Source organism: Meleagris gallopavo, chromosome 3 (assembly GCF_000146605.3).
Source record: "Meleagris gallopavo isolate NT-WF06-2002-E0010 breed Aviagen turkey brand Nicholas breeding stock chromosome 3, Turkey_5.1, whole genome shotgun sequence".
NCBI classification, from domain to species: Eukaryota; Metazoa; Chordata; class Aves; order Galliformes; family Phasianidae; genus Meleagris; species Meleagris gallopavo.
The window spans coordinates 22,811,515-22,834,329 of record NC_015013.2 but is presented as its reverse complement, the minus strand read 5'-3'; the positions used below and the strand labels follow the sequence as shown (position 1 = coordinate 22,834,329).

General features: G+C 40.6%; 1 protein-coding gene across 3 annotated transcripts in view; it reads left to right on the top strand.

Moving 5' to 3' along the window:
• The window catches only part of OTULINL (OTU deubiquitinase with linear linkage specificity like), a 26,429-nt gene extending 3,855 nt beyond the window's left edge, over positions 1-22,574 (top strand). Inside the window, exons 1-9 of one of the 3 annotated variants that reach the window (XM_010708501.3) lie at positions 7-129; positions 2,959-3,077; positions 10,242-10,401; positions 10,522-10,553; positions 10,653-10,744; positions 13,391-13,540; positions 14,389-14,517; positions 17,292-17,564; positions 18,394-22,574. In XM_010708501.3, the coding sequence (XP_010706803.1) occupies positions 3,059-3,077; positions 10,242-10,401; positions 10,522-10,553; positions 10,653-10,744; positions 13,391-13,540; positions 14,389-14,517; positions 17,292-17,564; positions 18,394-18,573 (1,035 nt within the window). In that variant the 5' untranslated portion in view covers positions 7-129; positions 2,959-3,058 and the 3' untranslated portion in view covers positions 18,574-22,574. Of the gene's footprint in view, positions 1-6; positions 130-2,958; positions 3,078-10,241; positions 10,402-10,521; positions 10,554-10,652; positions 10,745-13,390; positions 13,541-14,388; positions 14,518-17,291; positions 17,565-18,393 lie in introns of those variants that run through there. The other 2 variants (XM_010708502.3, XM_010708500.3) reach the window with 2 other exon arrangements.
• Positions 22,575-22,815: the final 241 nt, after the last annotated feature.

The window sequence follows — 22,815 nt, the reverse complement described above, 5'->3', positions numbered from 1 at the left end:
TCATTGTTTTATTTTCCATCTGAATTCTTTGAGGCTGTTTTTCAAAAATGGGAATATCCGAAAAGTGCTCCGCGAGTTCCCCAGGGGGGCGGCACCGTGAACCGAGGAAGGCTAACGCTGCTGTGTAAGGTGAAGAGCACCTGCCTGGGGCTGGGCTGGAGGGCTGCGCACTGCCGTCGGGCTTTGTTGGAGGAGAGGCTGTGTGACAGCTCTTCCTGATAGGGTTTTATATGTTGGAGTTTAGTTTCTTGTTTTTTCCTTGAGAACTTGGGTGTTCTGAATGCTCTGTGTGATCAGACCTTAACATACATGGTTCGTCTTGGTTTTAAAGCACCATGTGCTATTTCATGTTGGATGTGTGTTTGGGCTTTTGCTCTTTGTTTAGTTTTCACCATGTTGAATCTGAATTTAAATGTTGCAGGCTGGCTTCCGTACCACTGGAAAGGTGAGGGTCTTGAGTAGAGGAGTTCAGAAATGAGCATGTGGTTTGGGAAGGCTCAGGAGGATGACCACGCGTCCTTTCTGAACCACTCCCCAGCTGCCTATAGTCCTTAGTACCATGTGTCTCTGAAGTCACTGCCAAGTGGGTCTTATTATGTGAGGATGCCGTGCCCTGCCTGTTTGCCTTCCAGCCATGCACTTCAGGCTGCATGCACTTTCTGCTTTGGTGATTGCTGGTCCAGCTCTCTCGTTTTGCACTGCTTTTCATAAGAACCAATTGTCTGCTCTTTGAAGGAGCTGCACCAACTTAATTCAGCTTATACCACCATTTGCTGGAGAAAGAACAGAAATCAGATTCTATTTAGTAAGTGTATTTTAAGGCTATGTGGTGCTCTTTGATAATATGTGAAATTGCAGTTACTCCCACTTGTTTGACCTGCTCCAGTGTCTGCAAGTGCTAAAACAAGGAGTTAAAACGTGTAGGACGTAGGAAGAAATAAATGATCCATTTGGGATTTTAATCTCAGAAAATTGTTTTATAATCACTGAAGCTTGTTCCTTGTATGTTGTTACTGCTGGGTAAATAAATTATTTAAGAATTGAAAGAGATACCATGAGGAAAAGCTGCAGTTGTGCCTATTTATATGGTATACTGGCAGTATTGTATAAGGGTCACGTAAAAGGTGAAGGGTATTAGATATGATTTTCAAGGACAAAAGCAGCAGTAAAATGCTTTTTAGTGGTGCTTTTCAGATTTGGGCTGCTGAAAAAAATACTTCATTTTCATAGTTCCAAGTTTCTTTTTGCCATAGGGATAGAAGTTGTTTTTGTTTGTTTGTTTTTCATTTTGTTTAGCATTTTGGACCAGGTTCCTCGATGAATGATATGGCTTTCCCACTCAGCATCATCACGATGTTCTGTCCACCTTGTTTCTTAGATACAGTTTCCAGGTTAAATCTGCATGTCTTATCTCTCAAGACTACGACAACAAATATGGACAGGTTTTTCAGTAAGGCCTGCAATTTTCCATGAGCTTCATGTCTGAAAGCAATTGACCTTACATGATTACCCAGGCAAATGAGTTTGAGGTTTCAGAAACGCTTCTCTCCCGTATCTCCTGCCCCCACACAAATGAGCTGTGGGTGTCATAGTGCCATTGAATGACATGAGGGGGGGTGAGCGTGGCTGTCATTCAGATGTTTTGAAAATATGAGTGACTAACCAGTGCGCAGGTGTCCAAAGGTTGTACAGTTATGCTGCTGTCAGTACACAGTAAATTTGTGAGAGTGATTATAGAATTACATAAAGCTCACCTTAAGGAGCTTCTTAATTTCCTTTTGGTTTAGGCTAGGAAATTGTTCTTTAAAAATTACTAGTGGGCCTTATCTATTATAATCTTGTCTTTATTCAGACATTCTAAATGAGTCGTATTCTGAAGTCAAGAGTTGCTGTCCAACATCTGATCCTGAGTCGCTTATGGATCTGTTCTCTGCTTTGAGGGAGTTTCTGACAGTACATCCAACTCCTGGGCCTAGCACCAGTACCAAGGTGCTAGGTGGTTTAGTTAGTTATTACAAGATTTGGTATGATGAAGAGGTTGTTGTGTGTTTTGTTTTTTTTCCAATTAACAGTGTAACATGTGGTTGGGTTATCTGTCATCTGAACCTGTATGAAATCAAACTTGTACCCCAGAGTGACAAGAAGTGGAGATAGAGGTGTTCCTGTCTGTTTCTTGAGAAGGCTCCAGTGGAGGCAAACATGCTGTCAGATACTCCAGAGCTACAGCAGGTCACTTCATGAATTTCCTGAAAAATTTGTGTCAGCAACTTCTAGTTTTTTTGTAGCCTTACTCTGACTTTGTAGTTTCTTCCCCATTTTTTGATGCTGAGGACCAATACCATCCACTTTTGGCAGCCTCAGGGACCAGAGCTGAAAGCTCCTGAGAAAGTCAGGAGGTGTGCCCCTAGCTCCTTTCTCCATGTCACCAGCAAGGACAGGTGCTGCTTGCACCACATGCCCATGCAAATGGATATGATTCAAGGCAACCTGTGATGCCCAAAGATTGCTTTCAGTGACCATTTGTCAGGTGAGAAGGCCGTGGGCTGACCAGGACAATTGTGTTGTCTTAGTTCAGCTGTGTTGCATTAATGTGGAGGACTAAAAATCCAGGAAGTATCGTCTTGACATTGTCATGTATGTGGGGCTTTGACCATCACCCAGTGCCATAGCACTGGGGCAAAGTGCTGGGTTGGCTGCTGCAGGGGAGATGCCAGCATGGTTTTCATCACTGTGAGCTGAGACTAAGCTGCCTCAGCAGAGTCTGTCACAATCTGTCATCCTGCAGACTTTGGTACCTGCTTCAGGTCCATGTGACACAGCTGTCCTGCATGTTTCTCCCAGCTTTGTTTTGAGCAGAGCACTGAGCAATATGTGTGCCTGCTGGAGCAGCCTGCTGAGCTCCTGCATGCTCTTCAGTTCTGGTTTCACTTTGTGTCACTTCCTGTGCTTGAATTTTAGCTGTGCCACGCTTGCCACGAGCTGAAGATTTTAAAAATAGAGAATTTTGTGCCATTGTGGATCTTCTAAAAATGATGCTGTCATGTTCCAAAGTTACTGAATGCCCAAACCTTTCTCAGGTAACTAATGTGTAAGTGATGTTCATGCAGATAGTTTTACCTTGAAAAGTTTTACCTTGAAACCTTACTTAAGGTTTTAGGACAGAAATGCATGTTATTGCACTTCAGAATGTTGGCAGAGGATGGCTATATGTGTAAGCTAACTAAAATGTCAGCTTGAAACTGGTGCCCTTCAAAGATGAAGAGAGAGCAGAGTTTAAAACCCCATCTACTTCCAAGTGATGGCATTAGCTGTCCAGAATGAAGCTGGGGGTGTGACTTCCATCAGGTTGGACATGGAGAGGAGGGGGAACGGGATGTAAGAGCAATTCCTGTCACTTATATTAAAAGTGATGGCTGATATTTTGCCTTCTGTTTCTGATCCTTCTTGGAAAGAGGAAAGGAGACAAGCAGTCATCATCCCAGGCAGACAAGTTACACAGTGGAATTAAGATCTGCACATTCCTAGGTGGAAAGCACAGATGTTGTTATCTGATGCACTGCCAGGAGATGTTGCTTTGTATCTTTGTGAAAAAATACACAGTTCTGTGTGGTGCTGCATGACCTGCAGGCTCTGTTGAACTTTCAGAGGCTGTGGTGTGCAGGCAGATGTAAAATTGGAGTCATGGGGGTACAGCAGCAAGGTCTTCTGTGACAAATGGCGGTGGGAATGATGATCTGCATGCATGCAGCCTAATTGACGGGGGAGGTTTTGGAAGTGGGGTCTTAGTGAGACCCTGATGCTAGATGTATGCACTGCCAGTAAGACTGAACAGCTGTCACTGATAATGCTCAGACAATAAGTGTGCTCTGACAAATTGATTTTTTTGTTTGTTTGTCACGAGTTACTTGATGCTGCTGTTTTCCTTGGCTGTCACTTGGGATAACTGCTTATTGACAAGTGGAAGTTTAAATGCTATTCTGCAGTGAGTGCCTGCCAGGTGGACAAACATTTGTCTGCCTTCTCCCCTGAGCTGCAGCCTTTTGGCAAAGGACCCTATGGGGCCTCCCGTTGCTGTTTGGGAATGAACCACAGAAGGCCACCAGGGACATCCAAGCGCTATTCTGTGCACAACCATCACTACAGCCTGCTAGACCAGGACAGACACCAGAAGAGAGTGCCTGCAGTACAGCCATCTGTAGAGAAGTGCAGATGGCTGGGCCCTAGTGAGTGTAGGGAGGGATGGGCTTGTAGGTACAGCTCATAAGGACTGGAGAACCTCTCCTGTGAAGAAAGGGATATGGGCTTGTTCAGCTTGGAGAAGAGAATGCTCTGGGGGGAAGACTTCATTGCGTCCTTCCAGTACTTGAAGGGAGCTTACAAACAGGAAAGGGACCGACTTTATAGGATAAGGAGGAATGGCTTTAAACTTAAAGAGGGGAGATTTAGGTTAGATGTTAGGAAGAATTTCTTTACTCAGAGGACATGAGGCACTGGCGCAGCTGCCCATAGAAGCTGTGGTGCCCCATCCCTGGAGGCACTCAAGGCCAGGCTGGATGGGGCCCTGGCAGCCTGAGCCACCCCAGGTTGGTGGCAGCTCTGTCCATGACAGAGATTTGGAGCTGGCAGGCTTTAAGATCTCTTCCAATCCAAGACATTCTGTGATTCTACATACTGTCTTGCAAACAGGATTTTAACAAGGAAAAGAACAGAACACCTTACTGCAAAGAAGAAACTTGAATGTTTTTTTCCCTGCTTGAAGCTTTAGTTATCTAAACTGTCAACCCAAAGTATTAATATCACTCTGGCCTCTTAGTGAAACATAAGCAAAAGAAGATGTTCAGGAGGAAAGTATTTACTCTGTCAGTTTGGATTGAGCAACAAAAAAAAAAAAAATTATAAAGGGCATGTTGAAGAGTTGTGTCTGCAAGCTAAAGAAACAAACCTGAGTGGCTTTAGGAATGACTCAACATGCGGTGTGGCAGAAGGCAGAAAAGGAACGTTTGGAGTGGGCTTCCTCAAAATAATGGATTTAGTCGGGCTGAGAGTTACTTGTGACTTCTGTGCAGACCAGCTGGGTACATAAAGGCTTTCTTACCAGTGATGGATCTCTGTGCCACATGAAAAATTCCATTTTCTAGGTAACTGCATGATTCTAGTAACAGTTTGGAGCTGGGATTTTTTTTGTTATTAGGTTGAAGTTGAGCTCTCATCAGTAGGCATGGTTGAGCTTTTGGTAAATTGTCACTGACAGTTACCGTCTTTGCCTGTAAATGGCTCACTTTTCATAGAATCATTCAAGTTGGAAGGAACTTTTAAATGTCATCTAGTCAAACTTCCTGCAATGAACAGGGCACATACAGCTGGATCAGGTTGCTCAGAGCCCCACCCAACCTGACCTTGAGCGTCTCCAGGGATGGGGCTTCCAGCATCTCACTAAGCAGCCTGTTCCAGTGCCTTACCACCCTCATCATAAAAAACTTCTTTATATCCAATCTAAATTTCCCCCTCTTTTAGTATGGAAATGATTTCTCCTTGTCCTGTTACAGCAGATCCTGCTAAAGAGTCTGTTGCCTTATTTATTACAGCTCCTCTTTAGATAATGAAAGGTCACTTTATGGTCTCCCTGGAACCTTCTTTTCTCCAGGCTGAACAGCCGCAACTCTCTCACCTGTCCTCATAGTAGAGATGTTGCATCCCTTGGATCATTTTTTGGCCCTTCTCTGGATGTGCTCTGATGGGTCCATGTTTCTCCTGTACTCCTAAGAACTCTACATCTGGATGGAGTGCTCCAGGTGAGGTCTGAGCAGAGCAAAGGGGCAGGGTCACCTCTCTCATCGTGCTGGTCATGCATCTTTTGATGCAGCCCAAGATATGGTCAGCTTTCTGGGCTGCAAGGGCACATTGTTGGCTCATGTCCAGCTTCCCATCCACAAGTACCACACGTCCTTTTTGCCAGGACTGTGTTCCATCCTTACATCCCCCAGCTTGTACTGTGAGTGGAGGTTGTCGTGACCCAGATGTAAAACCCTGCACCTGATTTGTTGAACCTCATGAATTTCACATGGGTCCAGTGCATGAGCCTGTCTAGGTCTCTGTGAACAGCATCCCATCCCAACGGCATGTTGAGCACACCGCACAGCTTGGCGTCATCTGCAAATTTGCTGACAGTGCACTTGATTCCACTGCTGATTTTATTGATGAAGATGTTCAAGAGCTTCAGTCCCATTACTCACCAGTCTCTATCTGGACATTGAGCCATTGACCACCACTCTCTGGGTATGAGGCCTTCAAGTACTTCCAGATCATTAGCACTGCAGGGAAAGGTCATAATTTGATTTTGTTTCATGATCTCAGGAACTAGCTGAACTGAACTAACTGAAAGCAATCCACTAGTGTTTGGATATGATCTCTATTACCTTGTTACCTCTAACAACCTACTTATACCAATAAGAAATCCTCACCTGTAGTTGTTATGTCGGAACAGGTGGAGAAAGTTGCTCAACAAGTTGACTTTGCTTTGCTTGGTAGAGTTTCTTAGTGAAACAGTTATATGGGAAGCAGTGATTGATTCAGTACCCTGTGCTCAATCACTTCTGGTTTTGATAGGTTCTTTTTTTTTTTTCCTCTGGTGCTGATATTAAACTCTGGGAAATCAAAGGAAGTGTGTAATGACTTGGCACTACTTAAAATGCATATTTCTCTTTATAAGAGGTGACAGGATGGAGTCTACTGTAGCTATTCAGTCTGTATAAGTAATAGCTTTTTGCCTATTTTGATGCGTATATACACATCTGTGCATCACTTAGAACAGATACCCATTTTAAAAGGGTAAGTTTGATCATTTCCTCTTACAAGACGGAGTTAGCCAATTTTATAACATACTCTGGAACTTATTCTGCATAATTTGGAAAAATGTTACATGCAGTAAAGACAGACAAGACACAAAGAATGCCAAGACAGACTCAGGCCTCCTGGTGCCAAGATTTGCTTGGGTTAGTTGAGGTACTCAGTTGAAGTTCCTCAGATGGAGATTCAAGAGAGTTGGAAAATGGTCTGATATACAAGGTATGTGAGTTACGCGTTTATTAAGGTCAGGAATTCTCAGTCTCTCTTCCTAGAGACTGTATTCAAGAGAGGAGTGAGAAGGAGGGTTAGATCTAGGGGACCCATTCTGTTCCGCTCTTTGGAGAAGAATATATCTGCTTTTTAGGAACTAGGCACAGTGTTGTGTGATAGTTGTTGGTACAAAATAGCCAAGTTTCATACTAAGTCCTCCTTTCAACACCAAATTTGAAGTAGGATTGTGAAGAGGAACGTTCTTAAAAGAAATCTTGCAGTCAGCTTTTAATTTTGTAAGATGTTCCGTTACCTTTCTGATGGCCTTGTTACAGAGGGAGGAGTAAAAAGCTGACTGGTGCCATCAGGCATGGGCACACTGGAATGTGCTCCAGCACAGCATAAGGTAGTGTGTACTGGTCCCCAGGCTGATCCCACGCATCTTGTGTTTCACCAGACACACGTTTTCAAGATGGCAGCCTTCAAAAAAACTTACAAGAGGGTCAGATATGGGGCTTTTTCTTTTTTTTTTAGTGACTTTTCTTGAGCTAGGAGAGTTACTTGTGAAAAAAGCATATGTTGCAGACGTCTGTTATTCGTCACTTTTTGTGGGAGTCTTTTTCTTCAGAGTCCCCCTCCTGCTGTCTTTGGCAGGGTGAAACCTCAAGGTTTGGGCACTAGCAGGAGGTTGATGATGTGGCAGTCACTCATCAAAAAGATGTCAGGTTGCAGGGCAGCAGCTCTGTATCTGCCTCTAGAGGGAAGAGGAGGGAATTAATTGAGTTGAAAAGTCTGTGGGATTATTTTACTCTTCCCCCACCAGTGTGTTATTATTTAATTGCTCTCCATTTTCTGAAGAATTTTGGAGGGGGCAGATAGGGGGAGGAAAGACCTATTTAAAACTGCTTTCTTCTTTGATTCATATTTTGTTCATGATGTATTTTTATCAGCAGTACTTTGTGATCCAGCTGCCACTTCTAAATGTCACTTACTTGAATAAAAAAAATGTAATTACATTTTTAAGAGTGACATAAGCACTGAAAGTAGTATCTGGATCACAAAGTGCTGTTTGTACAGCAGCTTTCCCTTGACAGGAGGGGAAGTTTATGGAGTCCAGAGTATGCTGTAATAAAAGTGTAGTGAAGATAGTCAAAATCACATGTCTGCAGGGTTTCCCATCTCTTATTAGGTTTTATGTTAGGGAAATTTCAACTTATAAATCCACAAATAACATAAAAATGTGTGAACAGTATTTAATTACTGCTTGTTTTCTGATATGAATTCATTTTTTTTTTTATTGAAATGGGTAAGCCAGTGCTTCCCAGCACTCCTTGGAGAATAGTTGCTCATGTTCCTGCTTACCCTGAGCATTGAAATGGATTTTCTTGGACTTCAGTATGTTCTCTTTGCAGGATTAGTGCCATCAAAAAGTTTTACAAGAGATTCTTTGATTTAACAGAAGAGCTCATGCTAATGCAATTCTCTCAGATTTCTGCCTGTAAAAGAAGTTAAGGAAGAAATGTTGAGTACTGTCCAGCTGTTCACATCCATCTCTTGGTACCCGATAAAACGACATGTCAGTTGAACAGACAGACTAGTTCTCACTTTTTTTAGTTTATTCAAAAAAGAACTGTGTGATCATTTAAGTAATGGAATTGAAGGTTGTGTCTTTCTTTAGGTACCTTGTGTTTAAACAGCTGTTAACAAATTCTGTTTGAATTATCATAGTATGGCTTGAATTGGAAGGGACCTCAAGGATCATCAAGTTCAAGTCTCCCTGCCACAGGCAGGGTTGCTGGCCAAACCAGTAATCACTGGTTTTGTACAATAGTGAGTGCAGAAGGTAACTGGTCTGTCTTGCATGAAAGGCATTCACAGCAGCACAGATTTTGTGTAAGAGGAACTAGTACGCCCAAACTCCTCCGATTACCTCTTCAAAGTTTATTAACTCTCTTACATTTACAGCCATTAACTTGTCTCTTGCTCGTGGGAGAGACCAGTTATGGGTCTTGCTTCCAGACAGCTTACGTAGGACATCCTGTAATAAAACTTCTTCAAACAACTGAATATCAAGAAAGACTAAATATCAGCAGTGCTTTGTATGTATGCAGCAATGCTCATAAAAATGCATGCGTGGCTGTTTATCTCGTTACCAAGGTTTGAATCCATGTGCAGCTCTGCCGGGATAGCTGTTGACAGGGCATGGAAAACCTTTAGAGCCAGAAGGGGCAAAAGTTCAACTGGCATAAATCTATGCTGAATGAATTACTGCCGTCATGGACTCTCTAGGGAGGGATCTTTTTATCCTTCTCTGGAGATGCCTTTTAAAAAAATGAAGTTATTTTAAAAATTTTGTAGTAAGTCAATTAAGAAGTTAATAGAGCAGCTGTTGGTTGTAAACTCCGGGAATTTCACATTCTGAAATTTCAGTCAGAGGATACATTTCTCACTTAGGGAGCAAACACCGCAGTCATCAGCTCTTCAGCCTCTGTACGCCTCTCAATTCTAGATTTTCTGATTAGTAGGAGACTAACAAACCCATCTCTAACCTTCCCAGTAGTACCAGGAGAACAAAGCAAGCTTGTCCTGGCTTATGTCTGTGAAGAACAGTGAGAGCACAGTCCCTTCGTTGATCATCTCCTGAGCTTTCTACTAAATCTCTGAGGAGCAGATTTCTCCTGAGTCTCACATTGACCCTAAACTTGTCCAAGTTGAGCAGGAACATTCCTTTATTTCCTGTAGCATGTACATGGTGTATAGTTAGCTGTGATCTATTGCCTTATATAGTGCATTTGCAGACTACAACTCCCAACAATTTCTTGTCTGTAAAACCTTGATTTAATGGCAAAGTAATGACTGTATGGGTCTATGGACCAGCATATCCTGAAGCAATTCTTCTTGTTGTCACTGGACAGTTGCTTTGATATTAGTCGTCTTGTGAAGACCTCCACTGTATTCTGACTATATGTAGCCTTCATTGTGTGGACAAAAAGCTTGGAAACATAAATGAAATACAGCCAAAAGCTCAGACAGTTGAACAATGAAGTGAGTCACTAAGTATAGTGCTCCTTTTGCATTTCATGTTGTGTGTTTAATTGCAGTGGCATTGCACTTGGATGATTGGAAAAAAAAAAAAAAGTAAATATTGCAAAAGAGTGAAAAGATTCTTTTTTTCACTATTTCAGGAAGTCATGAGGTGCAGTCCTGGACAAGAGCTACCAAGCAGTCCTTGTGTCTCGTGTGGCAAAAAGTGAAACTACAGCTAATGCTAAGCATGTCTTTCCTCGTTGCTGTCTTTTGGTATTGCAGAAGGCTGTACAGCTTTTTAGCACAGCTATTGAAACGGTAGGTTTCAATTCACATGGTAGTTTGCAGACTTTTAATTTTCTATGCTGTTGCTTATTTTGGTAAATATTTTCCTTTGATAACTCCTCTTTGACACCTGTTTTATCATTTGAATTTCAGGTGGAGCAGCTACCTTCAAAGAAAACTCATAAGTAATCTTTTGCTGTCATTCTGTGTTCATTAATCCCCACCCTGCCCTTTAAATGCAGAACAGTGGAAGGTAACTAATTTGCAAATTAATCTTGATTTAGAGAATCACAGCGTGTTGGAAGAAGTTGATCTTCTTGCTTATAGTGCAAGAAAATGGAGAGAAGAAACAAAGCAGGCCAAACACATGAAGGAGGTAAGAGTTAATCTCTGCATGAGGATGGGGGAGAACTACCTGAGAAGAGCAGTTCCAGTGCAAGCAGCTGCTACAGCTCCCAGAGCTTGCTGCACCAGCTGCTTAAATGAGAAATGGACAGCATTACCATGCATAAAGACTGCAGTTGCAATCTAGATCAGATTTTAGTCTTGCATCTTTTCTAAGTTCTTCCCCATAGTTCAAGCCACCCAGGCAGTAGTTCTGAGTGCTCTGGATGACTTTCATTACAACACTGGGAAAATATCCTGAGTGCTGCAGCCCAAATAGCCTGGTTTTAGGCAATGTTTCTTGTATTTTTAAGCTGCCAGCTGCAATCATCTTAATAATCATATGTCTATCAGGCTTTCAGTCCTCGATGGCTGAACTCCTGAGCTGGGGATTTATTTAGTTCACGGTTCAGTAATGTTAGATAGCTGCCTTCTGTCTACTTATGTGTTTTTCAGTTGTGTATGTTGTGTGCTTGTGCTTATACCCCTAACAGGCAGAAAGGGCAGCTGCAAGTTCTCACAAATACCTAAGTTATTGCATGTGCAGAGGGCTGTTAGCAGTTGTGCCTCTTGAGAGAGGCAGTGCAGCAGAGGGCTTGGCAGATATGGCATAGTGCTCTGAAGGGCCTGACAGATGCTGGTCGTTATTCTTGTGGTGGGGTTGGGCCTCAAGTGATGAAGAAAAGCAAATATCTCTTTTTATAGCTCTCTGTTTCAACTATGTGAAGTGTTAGTCACCAAGGGAGTCTCAGAAACCACGGGCTGGATCTCTACTTTTCCCATACAATTTCTAGCTAAAGTAGCTATCCTGGTGCTACAGTAGTAGTATCTGTTAAGGTTTAGCATCAAATCCAGTTAATCAACTGTGACTTTACATCCTAGTATCCTGCTGTGAAATTTAAGAGTAGCATGGGACAAATACAACACCAGTCTGTATTTCTGATTATCTAAGAATGATGGGAACATTGAACATGTAATGCTGAGAGAGAGGGAGGGAGGGAAGGAAGGAGGGCAGGGAGGGCAGTAGTAATGAGAGAGATTGACTGACTATCTGCATTGGACAGCAGCTATGGGGATGAAATTCAAGATGCTGTCATCAGCTGTTCTGTGGAAGTTTTTCAGGAAACCTTCAAGAAAGGAAGTAACCCTTACCTTGGTCCTGAGTAGTGTACAGGATCTGCCTCAAAATACTGTTTTCTAATTTCATTTCTGTAGAGCAGGAGACAGTGTGTACTTGTATTCAACATTCTTACAAGACCAACAAATCAAAAGAATCATTACAATTGCATGCACCTTCAGAAAGGGAAAGTGCATAAAAATGAGGAAGTCTGTTAAAAAGAACCTAAAAGGCTGCTAAGAAACTAAGTATTTATGGTTAGTGTATTTGGCATATTGTTTTAGGTCATGGCAGTGGAGTCACAGAGCAAATGTGTAGTAAGGACTTGAAGTGTAGAAGAAATCTGGTAGGGATAAAAAGCTCCATAAAGGAGTTATTTGAAAAAAAGAAGAGCTCTTTCAAAAACCTGGAGCCATGTCCAAAAGGTAAATGGAGAAAGGAGCCAACTTTTCCAGATTAAATGCAGAAAAACAACAATGCCAGAAGTGCTCGGAACACATAGCAAGGCTGAAGCTGATCTGGAGGAACAAGTAACTAACTAAAGATAGCATAACCTCTAGTAGATTTGCAAATAGGTATCAAGCAGTGGGTCTTTCAGAAGGTCCTCCAGTGTGTTAGATGATCAGAGCTGAAAAGGAGGCTCAAGGGAGTCTAGTGAATAGATAGTTATAATGGACTGAGGTTATCACAGTAAGGAAGACATTTTAGAATGAGGTGTCACGAAAACCTAAACCAGCCTCATCTGCTTGCTGTCACCAAACAGGAAGTCCTTTGCTCCACTTTCCTCACTTTGTTGGTTCTTATGTGTTCTGTTGGTTTGCTGATACATCTGGTCATCCTGAAAGAAGAGGCCTTGACTCCCTGCTCTCATCTGCTCCTGGCACATGTTCCCAGGACATGTCTTGTGCTGGCCCTGGCATTCATCTGATCCTTCTTTGAGCCTCCTGAACTCCTCAAAACAGCAGAAAGAATACAGTAGGCTTACAGTTACCACAGTGATGCAAAGGAAGAGTCAGGGAAACTACACAGCCAAGAAGGTATTGGCTGCAGTTGTCCCCACTCTTCCTTACTCTTAGGTCATTGTTGCATAGTAGATTCAGGTGTAAGATGATGTTTTTGCTAAAAGGAGTTTTTTCCAGATGTTTTTCCTGCTCTCTTGCTGCTCCATTCCATGCACTGGTGTAACTTGTGAAGTGACGAGGGTTAAAGCTGCTATGGCAAATTTCTTACTGATCTTTTCTGATTTGGTTGATCCTGTAATGTTTATGATAGCAACAGTGCAAAGTCTGGAGCAAGTAGCCAAGTTTAGAAAGAGCACAGAGTCTTTCTTAAGGAGCAGTACCAATTTTGTTTACAAAAACTATGATGTTAAATCACTTTTGTATATATAAAGCTTATAAATATACTCCCTCTTTTCCCTAGTTCTCTGCTATGAGTAGTTGGAGTTAGACTCCAGTTTAATACAAGTTTGATCTAAGTTTTTAACTGTTTATTGCTAAATTTCTATTTGCTCTTTTTTAGGCATACAGTGAATTATTTCAGAACTATCATATCAAATATCTGCGAGAAGTCAGGAAGGACAACTATTGCGTCCTAAGAGCTGTGCTTTTTCAGATATTCAGCCAAGGCATTCCTTTTCCATCGTGGATGAGGGAGAGAGACATACTAAAGGTAAAATTCAGTTCCTAAATGGATGTGATCCAGGTGCCCTTGCACTGCAGAAGGAATTCACAGAACAGACAGCTGTCTTTGTTAAGCAAGAGAAGTGATATTGTATGAGTGGGAGTAGAGGAAAATTGTTATCAGAATTTAAAGAGAACTTTTTAAAAACTGTTGGAACTGTGCTTCACTGAAAAAGTGTCACTGATCCAAATATAATTAAATGAACATTTAATTAGGCTTAAAGGAAAAAAAAAAAAAGCAGCAGGATAAACATTGCTGCCACTCTGTTATATGTTGGTCCCTTAACCCAAAAGGATGTTTGACTCCTCCTCATTCACATCCATGCAAAATCCAGTGGCTTGTTTGAGATCATAGCTGAAGAAAGCATCAAGCAAGTGTCCTCAGCATGTTGCTGGAGCAGAGTGAGTTCTGCCCTAAGTCCCTGGAGCTCTGTCAAGAGACAGCAGCAAGGAGGTGGGGATCTGTAACTGCTGCCTGTGGGGGCACATCTGCCAGCTGGAAGGTGCCTGGAATTCTAGAAGCCTGACTGAGTTTGGATACATCCAGCTTTTCCAGAGTATGGGTTGTGTATTTTGCTGAGAACATGTTTTCTTCTTTTCTGGCTGGCACTAGTTAAAAAGTTTCTTAAGGACTTGGCAGCCAAATTGAGTTTCCTTTTAATATTTGATGTGTTCTGAAGCCTATTTTTATTTGTGTTTGATCTATACAACCAGAAGATAGAATCACATCATAAATTAAAATGCGTTAACAATCTTGGTAGGCAGGTTTATATAATTTTATAGTCTACTTCTTGTTATGGTTATGATTTCTCCTTAATTGACTTTCTTTCCTTCCAGCTTCCTGAAAAGCTTCTGTATTCCCAAGGTTGCAACTGGATTCAGCAATACAGTTTTGGGCCAGAAAGTTACACAGGTCCTAATGCCTTTGGAAAATTACGCAAATGTATGGAAACATTAAAGACAAATGTGAGTATTCAGAAGGTGGTTGGGTGACATAAAAGCACTTCTAAGTGAGTTGAGACTGAATTAGGGATCATCCTCTTGTTACATATTTCTATGGCAGTCTGACTGCCTCCTGGATTCAGAGAGCTCAGTTGCTGGGCAAGCTGTCACTTCTGCAGAGGAGTTCAGGTTTTGGTGTTCTAGGTTAAGTACTCCATCTCCCTGCAAGTTATGGAGGTCCCCCTCCCCACAGCTGTTAGTGCATGGTTATCTGCCATCACCATCAGGTACCTTCCACAATATCTCATCACTTCAATGAAAATAACTACATGCTATATGAGATCCTCCTATATGCCCTCCCAGAACTGGAGGGAACTAACAAATGGTTCATTTTCTTCTGTTGTCTTTCCTGTGTTCCCTTCTCCATTTAATGTTTTGTCAATTTTTTTTAATAATTTCTCTGTAAGCTGAAATGCTTGAATGCAAAGATCTGATAGCCTCAGTGCCCTGTCTGTTCAGCAAAACCAGATTGCTTGTATTCCCAGCCAGGAGTTTAATTTTATTTATGCATCTAAACACTCTGGGAGTTTAGTAGCATCAAAGTCTCTTGAAAAAGAGATGAAAATTCAGACTGGCAGGAACTTGCATTTTTGCTTGAGCTCCTCTAGGATGTCTGCTAGTATGTCATTGTGTGAGCTTGGAACTGCTTCCATTCTGTTTGCCACAAGCTATCCCCAGCATCCCTATTGCTTCTGTTGTGCAAATATCATTTTATCCTACTTGCTCTGTATTTGTCAGCATTGGGTTGTTTGGTTTTTGTTTTTTAATCTTCTTTTCCTTATAACTTGATACTAGTCCCTTAGGATGATGTATTCAAACTGGATGTTTGTACAGAAAGAAGTTTCAAGTCAGCATGGTAAGCAAATCCATACAGTTGACTGATTGTTTCAGAGCAGCCTCTTTACGCATTATGCTGTTACTGAACATGAGTTAGGGTATGGACTTGATGATCTTGAAGGTTCTTTTCCAACCCGAGCAATTCTGTGGTTCTGTGATTCTATGAGGTCTAATTTCTAGTTTTATTCAGTTGTTAAAAAAATGTCGTTTGGCCAGTGAGGTGAACTTATGCCTGTTTTCATGAATGCTTTTGGTAGTGTAAAAAGAGTCAGCACAGGGAATTGGGTTTCTGTTGTATTTAACTGCTTACCTCATTGCTCTGCAAGTACAGTGAGAAACTTTATGTACTTTCTTGAAACTTGAATAGCCAAATTCAGTAAATGCTTTTTAGTGCCTAAAGCTTATAGATGCAATTCTACTATAACTATGACTTGAAGATGAAAGGAAAGCAGGCACTAGTATTTTGAGGCTTTTGAAGAATGTTAGCTATACACTAGCACGCTTTTGCAAGAGCTTGTTACATACCACAGACTCATGAGACTGAGCCTCCTCATGCCTGACTTACCTAAAGTGAGCAAGGTGCAGAGAATTGCCTGCCAGTTTGCTAAGCAGGAGGCAGCCAGCTCTGCTGCCTTACCCAGTTCCATCCTCATGGCTCTTTCCTGCAGATGTCTTTGGGCCTAGGTTGGATAGGTCAGTCAGCAGTTTGTACTCTAGACTTTTCACACTGGTAGAAGTCCTCTAGCAGAGGGGTAATTAGTAATGTTTTATCCACTTGGTTTTGTTTTTCATCTGTAAGAATGGTCTTCAGGATGCGTGAGGATATTCCAGCATCTGTTTCTCAATTAGTGAAGTAAATCAGACTTTTTGAGTTACAGTTCTTGGTGTTTAGCAGTTTCAGCACATAAATACAATCACAGAATTAACTGCAACTGAGTTGAATCTTAGTCACTGAGCATCATCTCTTATTGTGGTCCTGAAGAATCTCTTGCTTTCAGATGACTTTATATCTACCGTATTCAGGACTGGATGTCTTAATCTTTCTCATTTGATATCTAATCCAGTGTTGTTCATCTCCTGGCTGACTCATTTGCTTAGTATGTGCACCAGCTTTCAACCTCTCTAGAGCAACACAGAGCTGAGGAGCTTCAATTGTAAGCTGAGCAGAACAACAAATTTCTGCTTGCTGTTGTCCTGCGTGTCTTTGTCTTGTCCATTCTTGGCTAACAAACTTAGTTTGACCTCATAATCAGAACACACTAAAGACATACAAATACATACAGTTCATAATATCATGTCCAATTTCTGTAAGTTCCCTTTAACTGATCTACTTCTGTATTAGGCTTAGCATTTAAAGAATTTAAGCAAGCCTAACTTCTAACAGAAAGGGTTCGTTTGAGGAAAATTACTGAATTTTGGATGCTGTAAGTTAAAAACAAGTCAGGAGTCATCACTTAATCTAACCTTTGCTTATAGTGTAGTGTATACTTGATGCACCTATGCTGATTTCCTATGACTTTGAGATGCTTTTGGTGGTTGCACATTTTACTGTCAGTCATAGCTGGATTTTCTGTTATAATGGTGGGTGGCTTTTGTATAGAGGAATTGGATTTGCTTTCTCATAGCCTATCATAAGTGTTCAGGTACCTTGAGCAGTCTGTAGCAAATAAATTCAGGTAGATAAATGGAAAACAAAGTGCCTAGGATTTCACATTTTACTGCAAATCAGTCAAAACCACTGGCTAATCTGCAGTTACATTTGGCCACAGGAACAGTACAACAGTATGGAGTGGCAACTGCTTCTATTTTGATGTCTTTCATATTAGGTAGAATTCTTAATGAGTTGGTTATTCATCTAAATTCTTAGTAAGCTGACTAGCATTCTTCTATGTGCTTTCTAGTGGGCTGAAATAAGTGGTACTAAAGATCACGAAGAAAGAAGAAACATGTGTAACGCACTCTTCTCTGACGAGAGCAAGGAACACAAGCTATATGAGGCTATAAAATTTATCATGCTTTACGAAGTTGTTGAAGCCTACGAGCAGATAAAGAACAGGGGTGAACCTGTACCCTACCTTTTTCGCCTCCTCTTTGCTCGGGATACTTCATCTGACCCTTTGAGTTTCATGATGAATCATCTGAATGCTATAGGTGACTCCGGTTGCCTAGACCAGGTAATGACACAAATGAAAAACTAAATCACAGAAGTAATCCCATCTCTGATGTGACTGGGGAAATGTACTGTATATCATTTGTGATACTCGGCCCATTTTTTTTTTTTTTGAGATGTACGGAAGTGAAGACTTCCAGGAAAAAAAAAATAGCTGAACAAAAGTGTGGACAGTTCTCTTGCTGGGCTGGAAGTAAACACTGTGAGGTATCAATAGACGTAGTCTTTCCAATGGGTGAAATCATTTTTCATAATCTATTTCAGTTACAAAGTCAATCATTAGAGGATGTACTCACCTTTGTTTTGATCCGTGTCTGGCTATGCTCAAGGATATGAGTTACTTTTCCAAAGCATTTTTCCAGTTTAAACAATCCTTTGCAAGACATCTTAATGAAGAACCAGTTCTCAAGTTTAAAATGCATGAAGCGCTTCCTTTTACTATTGTATCCCCATTGTAGCAAGTGATCAGAAGGTGGCAGGCTTCCCATTTTTCAAGGTATCAATCTATTAAACATTAGTTCCTTATTGCACCTTAGTGCAATAGTGTGTGAGCTGAGTTTGGGAGCAGATTGTGTCGTGTCAAGTAAAAGAGGGATGTTTCCAAAGCTGCAAGTATTACCCAGAATAGCCTCAATATGAAAAAGAGCGGCAGAAAGATGATTAGGACATTGAGAATATCCTGAAACTCTTAATTTCCTTACTTTCTTACAAAAAAGCCTTTGCAATTCTTCGTCTACTGTTTTGAGGTAAGATAAGTGACTTGTCTTATCCTTGTCTTCATTTTTGTTTTCTAAGACTAGAAATAAGTCTCTTATAACCTCTTTCATTTTTAGGTTGAACTGTTTCTTCTTGGATACCTGCTTGAAGTAAAGATCAAAGTTTACAGACTGCATAGATTTAATACTGAAAAATTTCAAGTAAACTGTCCAAATGAATACCGAAGGGAATGGAATGAGATTTCTCTCCTGACTGAGGATGACCACTACTATCATATCCCAGTTATCAGAATGTGAAGCACAAATAACTTTTTTTTAACCTTTGTATAATGTAGTGAGTAACCAGTTCCAGTGAATTAGGTTTCTAATTGGCAGCAGAAATGCATGTTGATGATTACAAAATGATTTATGGGTTTATTGTGTAAATACTTTGCTTTCCCATTGCAGTTCAATTTGTTGCCACTCAGCCATAAATAGCAAAATATATTGCTATGCTGTTTGGGGGAAAATGTTACTTGAGGATTATCAAAAAATAAAAGATTAGACAGCATGACAAAGGGAAAAGTAATGCTGCTTTTCCATTCCTAGGCTGATGACTTACTCTGACACATCTGGGTGGGTTAAACTTTAGTTCCTAAAGCAATTTCTGCCTTTCTCTTCTATGTCTTGAGGTAGAGTGAATGAACTATGGAGGAAACAACTCCTGGCATCCCACAGTTGTGGTGTCCTCTGGGACACTAAAGTTAAAAGGATTTGAGGCTATCTGGCATACAAGTACGTAAACCGAGGCCACTACACAACTCTTTCAAATCCCATCCAGTTTCTCCTGGTGTTTCACGGTCTCCCTCCAGAAAGAGCAAGCACCTGCAGATTACAGTTACTTCAGACTCTTGAAATCAGGCTGATCAGTGTTAGATCTACTTTATAACTGAGGAAAGTTAAGGTCTTGATGGTTGAAGAAGTCTGTCTGGAACAACTAAACGAGATGTGCTTTATTATATGCTAGGCTTTGCCTGGTTCTATTTTCTAAAAGACTCAACTCTCTTTAGATAATTTCTAAAATGAGAGCTCCTAAATTGAACAAATGCTAAAATGATACAGCAGATGTTGCAAGATGTGTGTGAAAAACATACAATCCTATAGGCATAGGTTATATTTTAAAAAGTGGAGTTTTCAAGAAACAAAGCCTTTCCTTGTTTTATCCTGGTGGTACAGAAGTAGGCAGGTTTGGTTTTAACTCCTGCAGGACAAGGAACAAAAGCATGAGCTGGGCCTGCAGGAGCTAAAGCAGTTGTATGTAGTAACTAAATGATAATGCTGGACTGCTCTCTTCCTTTCTGTAATGGAAAACAATTTCATCCTTTTAGTCCTATTTTTATGTATATATAATTTATAAACACAAACACCTGCATGCTGTATTATATAGCAAGTTTGTTTCTTGGCAGTTTTTCTGGGTTCAGTTTTGTTCAATAATCTGTAGCTTTTAATGAAAAAGACTTGATACATATAGCTTAATCTTTTCAAAGCCTACATACTGAATATTTATTTTAAAAACAAACAAAAAACCCACAAACTTTGTTCACTGGATGAAGTAATTTTCCCTCTTTAGTTTTGATTCTGTTCCATGTAAGGAAATGCTGTAATGGCTCAGCGTTAGGTATTGTCTGTTTTGCATCAGTGGTATATGCAACACTTGCACTTGTCAATAGAGTTGTCTATATTTTATTCTTGTTTTGGTACAAGCAGACATACCACAAAATAATGTATTTTTATAGAGAGCTTTTTAATGGTTTGTGTATTATTTATGAATAGCAATGCACAAGCATTACAGCGGGAAGTGTTACATTGATAAAATGTATGTTTATTGTAATCTTGAGCATACTAATAGAAGGAAATTAATAAAGATAAATGAAAAAAGATATAGCAGTGACATATCACTAAAATAAGATGATTGCGTGTTTACATCTGATTTAGGTCGCTTAGGCTCCCTGCCTGATCAGTGAAGGGCAATGGTGGAAGAGTTAATGGCAATTAATTAGAGGAGTTTCTACAAGTGTGTGGTTCTTCTCATTGACTGTAAAGAAGGAGAAACTTCTGGTGAGGATAACTGCAAGTTCTATACTTGAATTTGGAGTGCTCTACACAGGATCTTAAGCAACACTGAGACAGGTTTGGAGCTGCACTGATTGTAAATGGGTTTTCTGATAATACATTTCAGTTATGTACAAAACGTGTGTAAAATATATCCATATATAGGAGGAAAAAAACCCCAAACGTCCTGAATAAGCCACATTAGAACTATTTAGTACTGGGGAAAGGACAGGTGCTACAGCATCTTTTCATAACAGTGGTTACAGACAAAGTTTGTTGCAGGAATCCAGAAACCTGGACATGTGCTAGAGAGCTCTGCTGGTGTCAGATCATTGCTCTTATCTTTCTAACCTGTGAATTTTTGGCTACTGCCTTTTTGTTCTTGAACTGTGGAAGGCTGACTTTTTAAGCTTACTATCCTCTTACAACTTTGTAATTTGTAGAAATGAGATTTGAGTATGAAAACCACTCAATGCAGCATACAGGTGTTTCAGTTCCTTTTTGTATGACATGTTGTGTGTAACTTTTGTCCTATCTAGTGATAATTGGAATAAATGAACTTGTATTGTAGGTCCAAACCCTGGAGTTGTGAAATGTTTAAAAGGTACATAAACAATAAGCTCAGGTCAGGGTGATTCAGAATCTGTGTAAAGTTTGTGAAACAATTAGATCATTAACATAAATTATCAGGGTCAACCAAAACAAGCTACTTCCTGTGTGTGGGCTGCCTGCCTATTCAGGAGATCAGAAGGTTTCCCAGTGTAGTATCCAGGTCAAGTATATTTGCAGGTCTTATTCTTCTGCCTAAACCAGACACATCAGTAGATCATGCCTGCTATCATCTAATCGTCTCTCAGCCACCCTTTTGAAGCAGAAGACTCCTCTGCTGTGAATGTTCTCCTGAGCTATGCAAATATGCAAAGACTTCATCTCCTCCACAAGGCATGTGTGCACACATGGCCATCATTTACAGTACAGCAGCAAGGATATACAGCCAGAAAACAACAGCTACTGTCAAAATTTTGAATGAGACATTATGAAACCACAAGCTCTTGTTTAAATTAGCTGTGAAAAGCCCACCTATTCAGGAGTATGGCACATCAAGTTGGGCCAAAGGCCTGTCTTCAGTGTCACTAAAGGTATACTCAGTAATGTTGCTGAATGTTCCAGATTAGTTTTGATTATATTTTTATTATGTAAATAAGGAGAAATGGAGGAGTTCAACTCTAGATGTTGAGCATACTCAAGATAAAGGTTCTTCTCATCTGCTGTGGGCATAAGCTGCGGCTGCTGCTTTCTGCACTATTTGGAATTGAGGTATTCCTTACAATACGTCCAACTTTTTGGCTTGCCTGGGCCATAGATTAAAATATATAATATAGTTAATGTATATAACAACATTGTTAATGTGTATTAAAATGAGAAGAGAACACCAAAAGGACTAGTGGAATACTTGACATTGATCAAAAGATGTGTTTTCATAGGCACATACACGTATAAGTGGGTTGAAATATTATAAATGGTAATCATTGTTTTTCATCAATTGGCATGAGCGTAACGTGCAATACATGTGGGTTTTGCTTCTGAGTGTGTTTTGGGTGCAAGAAGTAGTTGGCACTGCATGCCACTGCAGCAGCAAAATGACATGGCCAGAAAAGGGGTGTGGAGATGAGTGAACTTCGAGGCCATTCAATCCAGGGCAAAAATTCTCCATGTGATCTCACCTGTCCTCTATGGTAGGCCTCTCAATCTTCCTAATGGGAAAGAGCTCTGGAGCTTTAAAATAGCGTGTTGACTCTTTGAAAGGTAGAAAAATGAAATGGCATTGAGCAGTAGTCAGAAAGTTCAGCTTTTAGCAGGTTCTCATCCTGCAGAGAATTTTGTCGAAGTCATGCTATTAGCCAGTTTTGCTTTGTTTACTCCTTTTCTTTCATATACACACACACCTGACACCTGCTGTTAGGTGGCTCATGCAGATTGACTTCACAGCTTCACAGCTTCCCCTGCTATTTTACTCTCAAGAATTAGTGGAGTGAACCATGCTACCAAGGACAATTACCCTGACCTGTATCAGGGTGACAGTGAACAAAATACATAACTCAGCTTCACAACGAATTGATTCTGAGTCAAAGCAAAGGAAGCGGCTGAAAGACTGCTCAGAAACAAAAGCATAGGAGAAACAAACTTAAAAAAAAAAAAAGCAAAGCTTCCTTTTCACACTCAGTAATGTGAGAATTATACACTTTTTGTTTGAATGTGATGCAAAACTATTTAGCTGGCTTGACTAGGACATGTGAAAGTAGATGTTATTACTCCATGTGGGAGATAGGTGCAAATAAACCAAAGCTATCAGCTAGTTGCTACAGTTTGTTAAGTCATCTTTTAAAAGCGAAGTATCAAGTATGAAATTGACTGTATCTACTTTTGAGTTTTCTTTCAACTATAGTG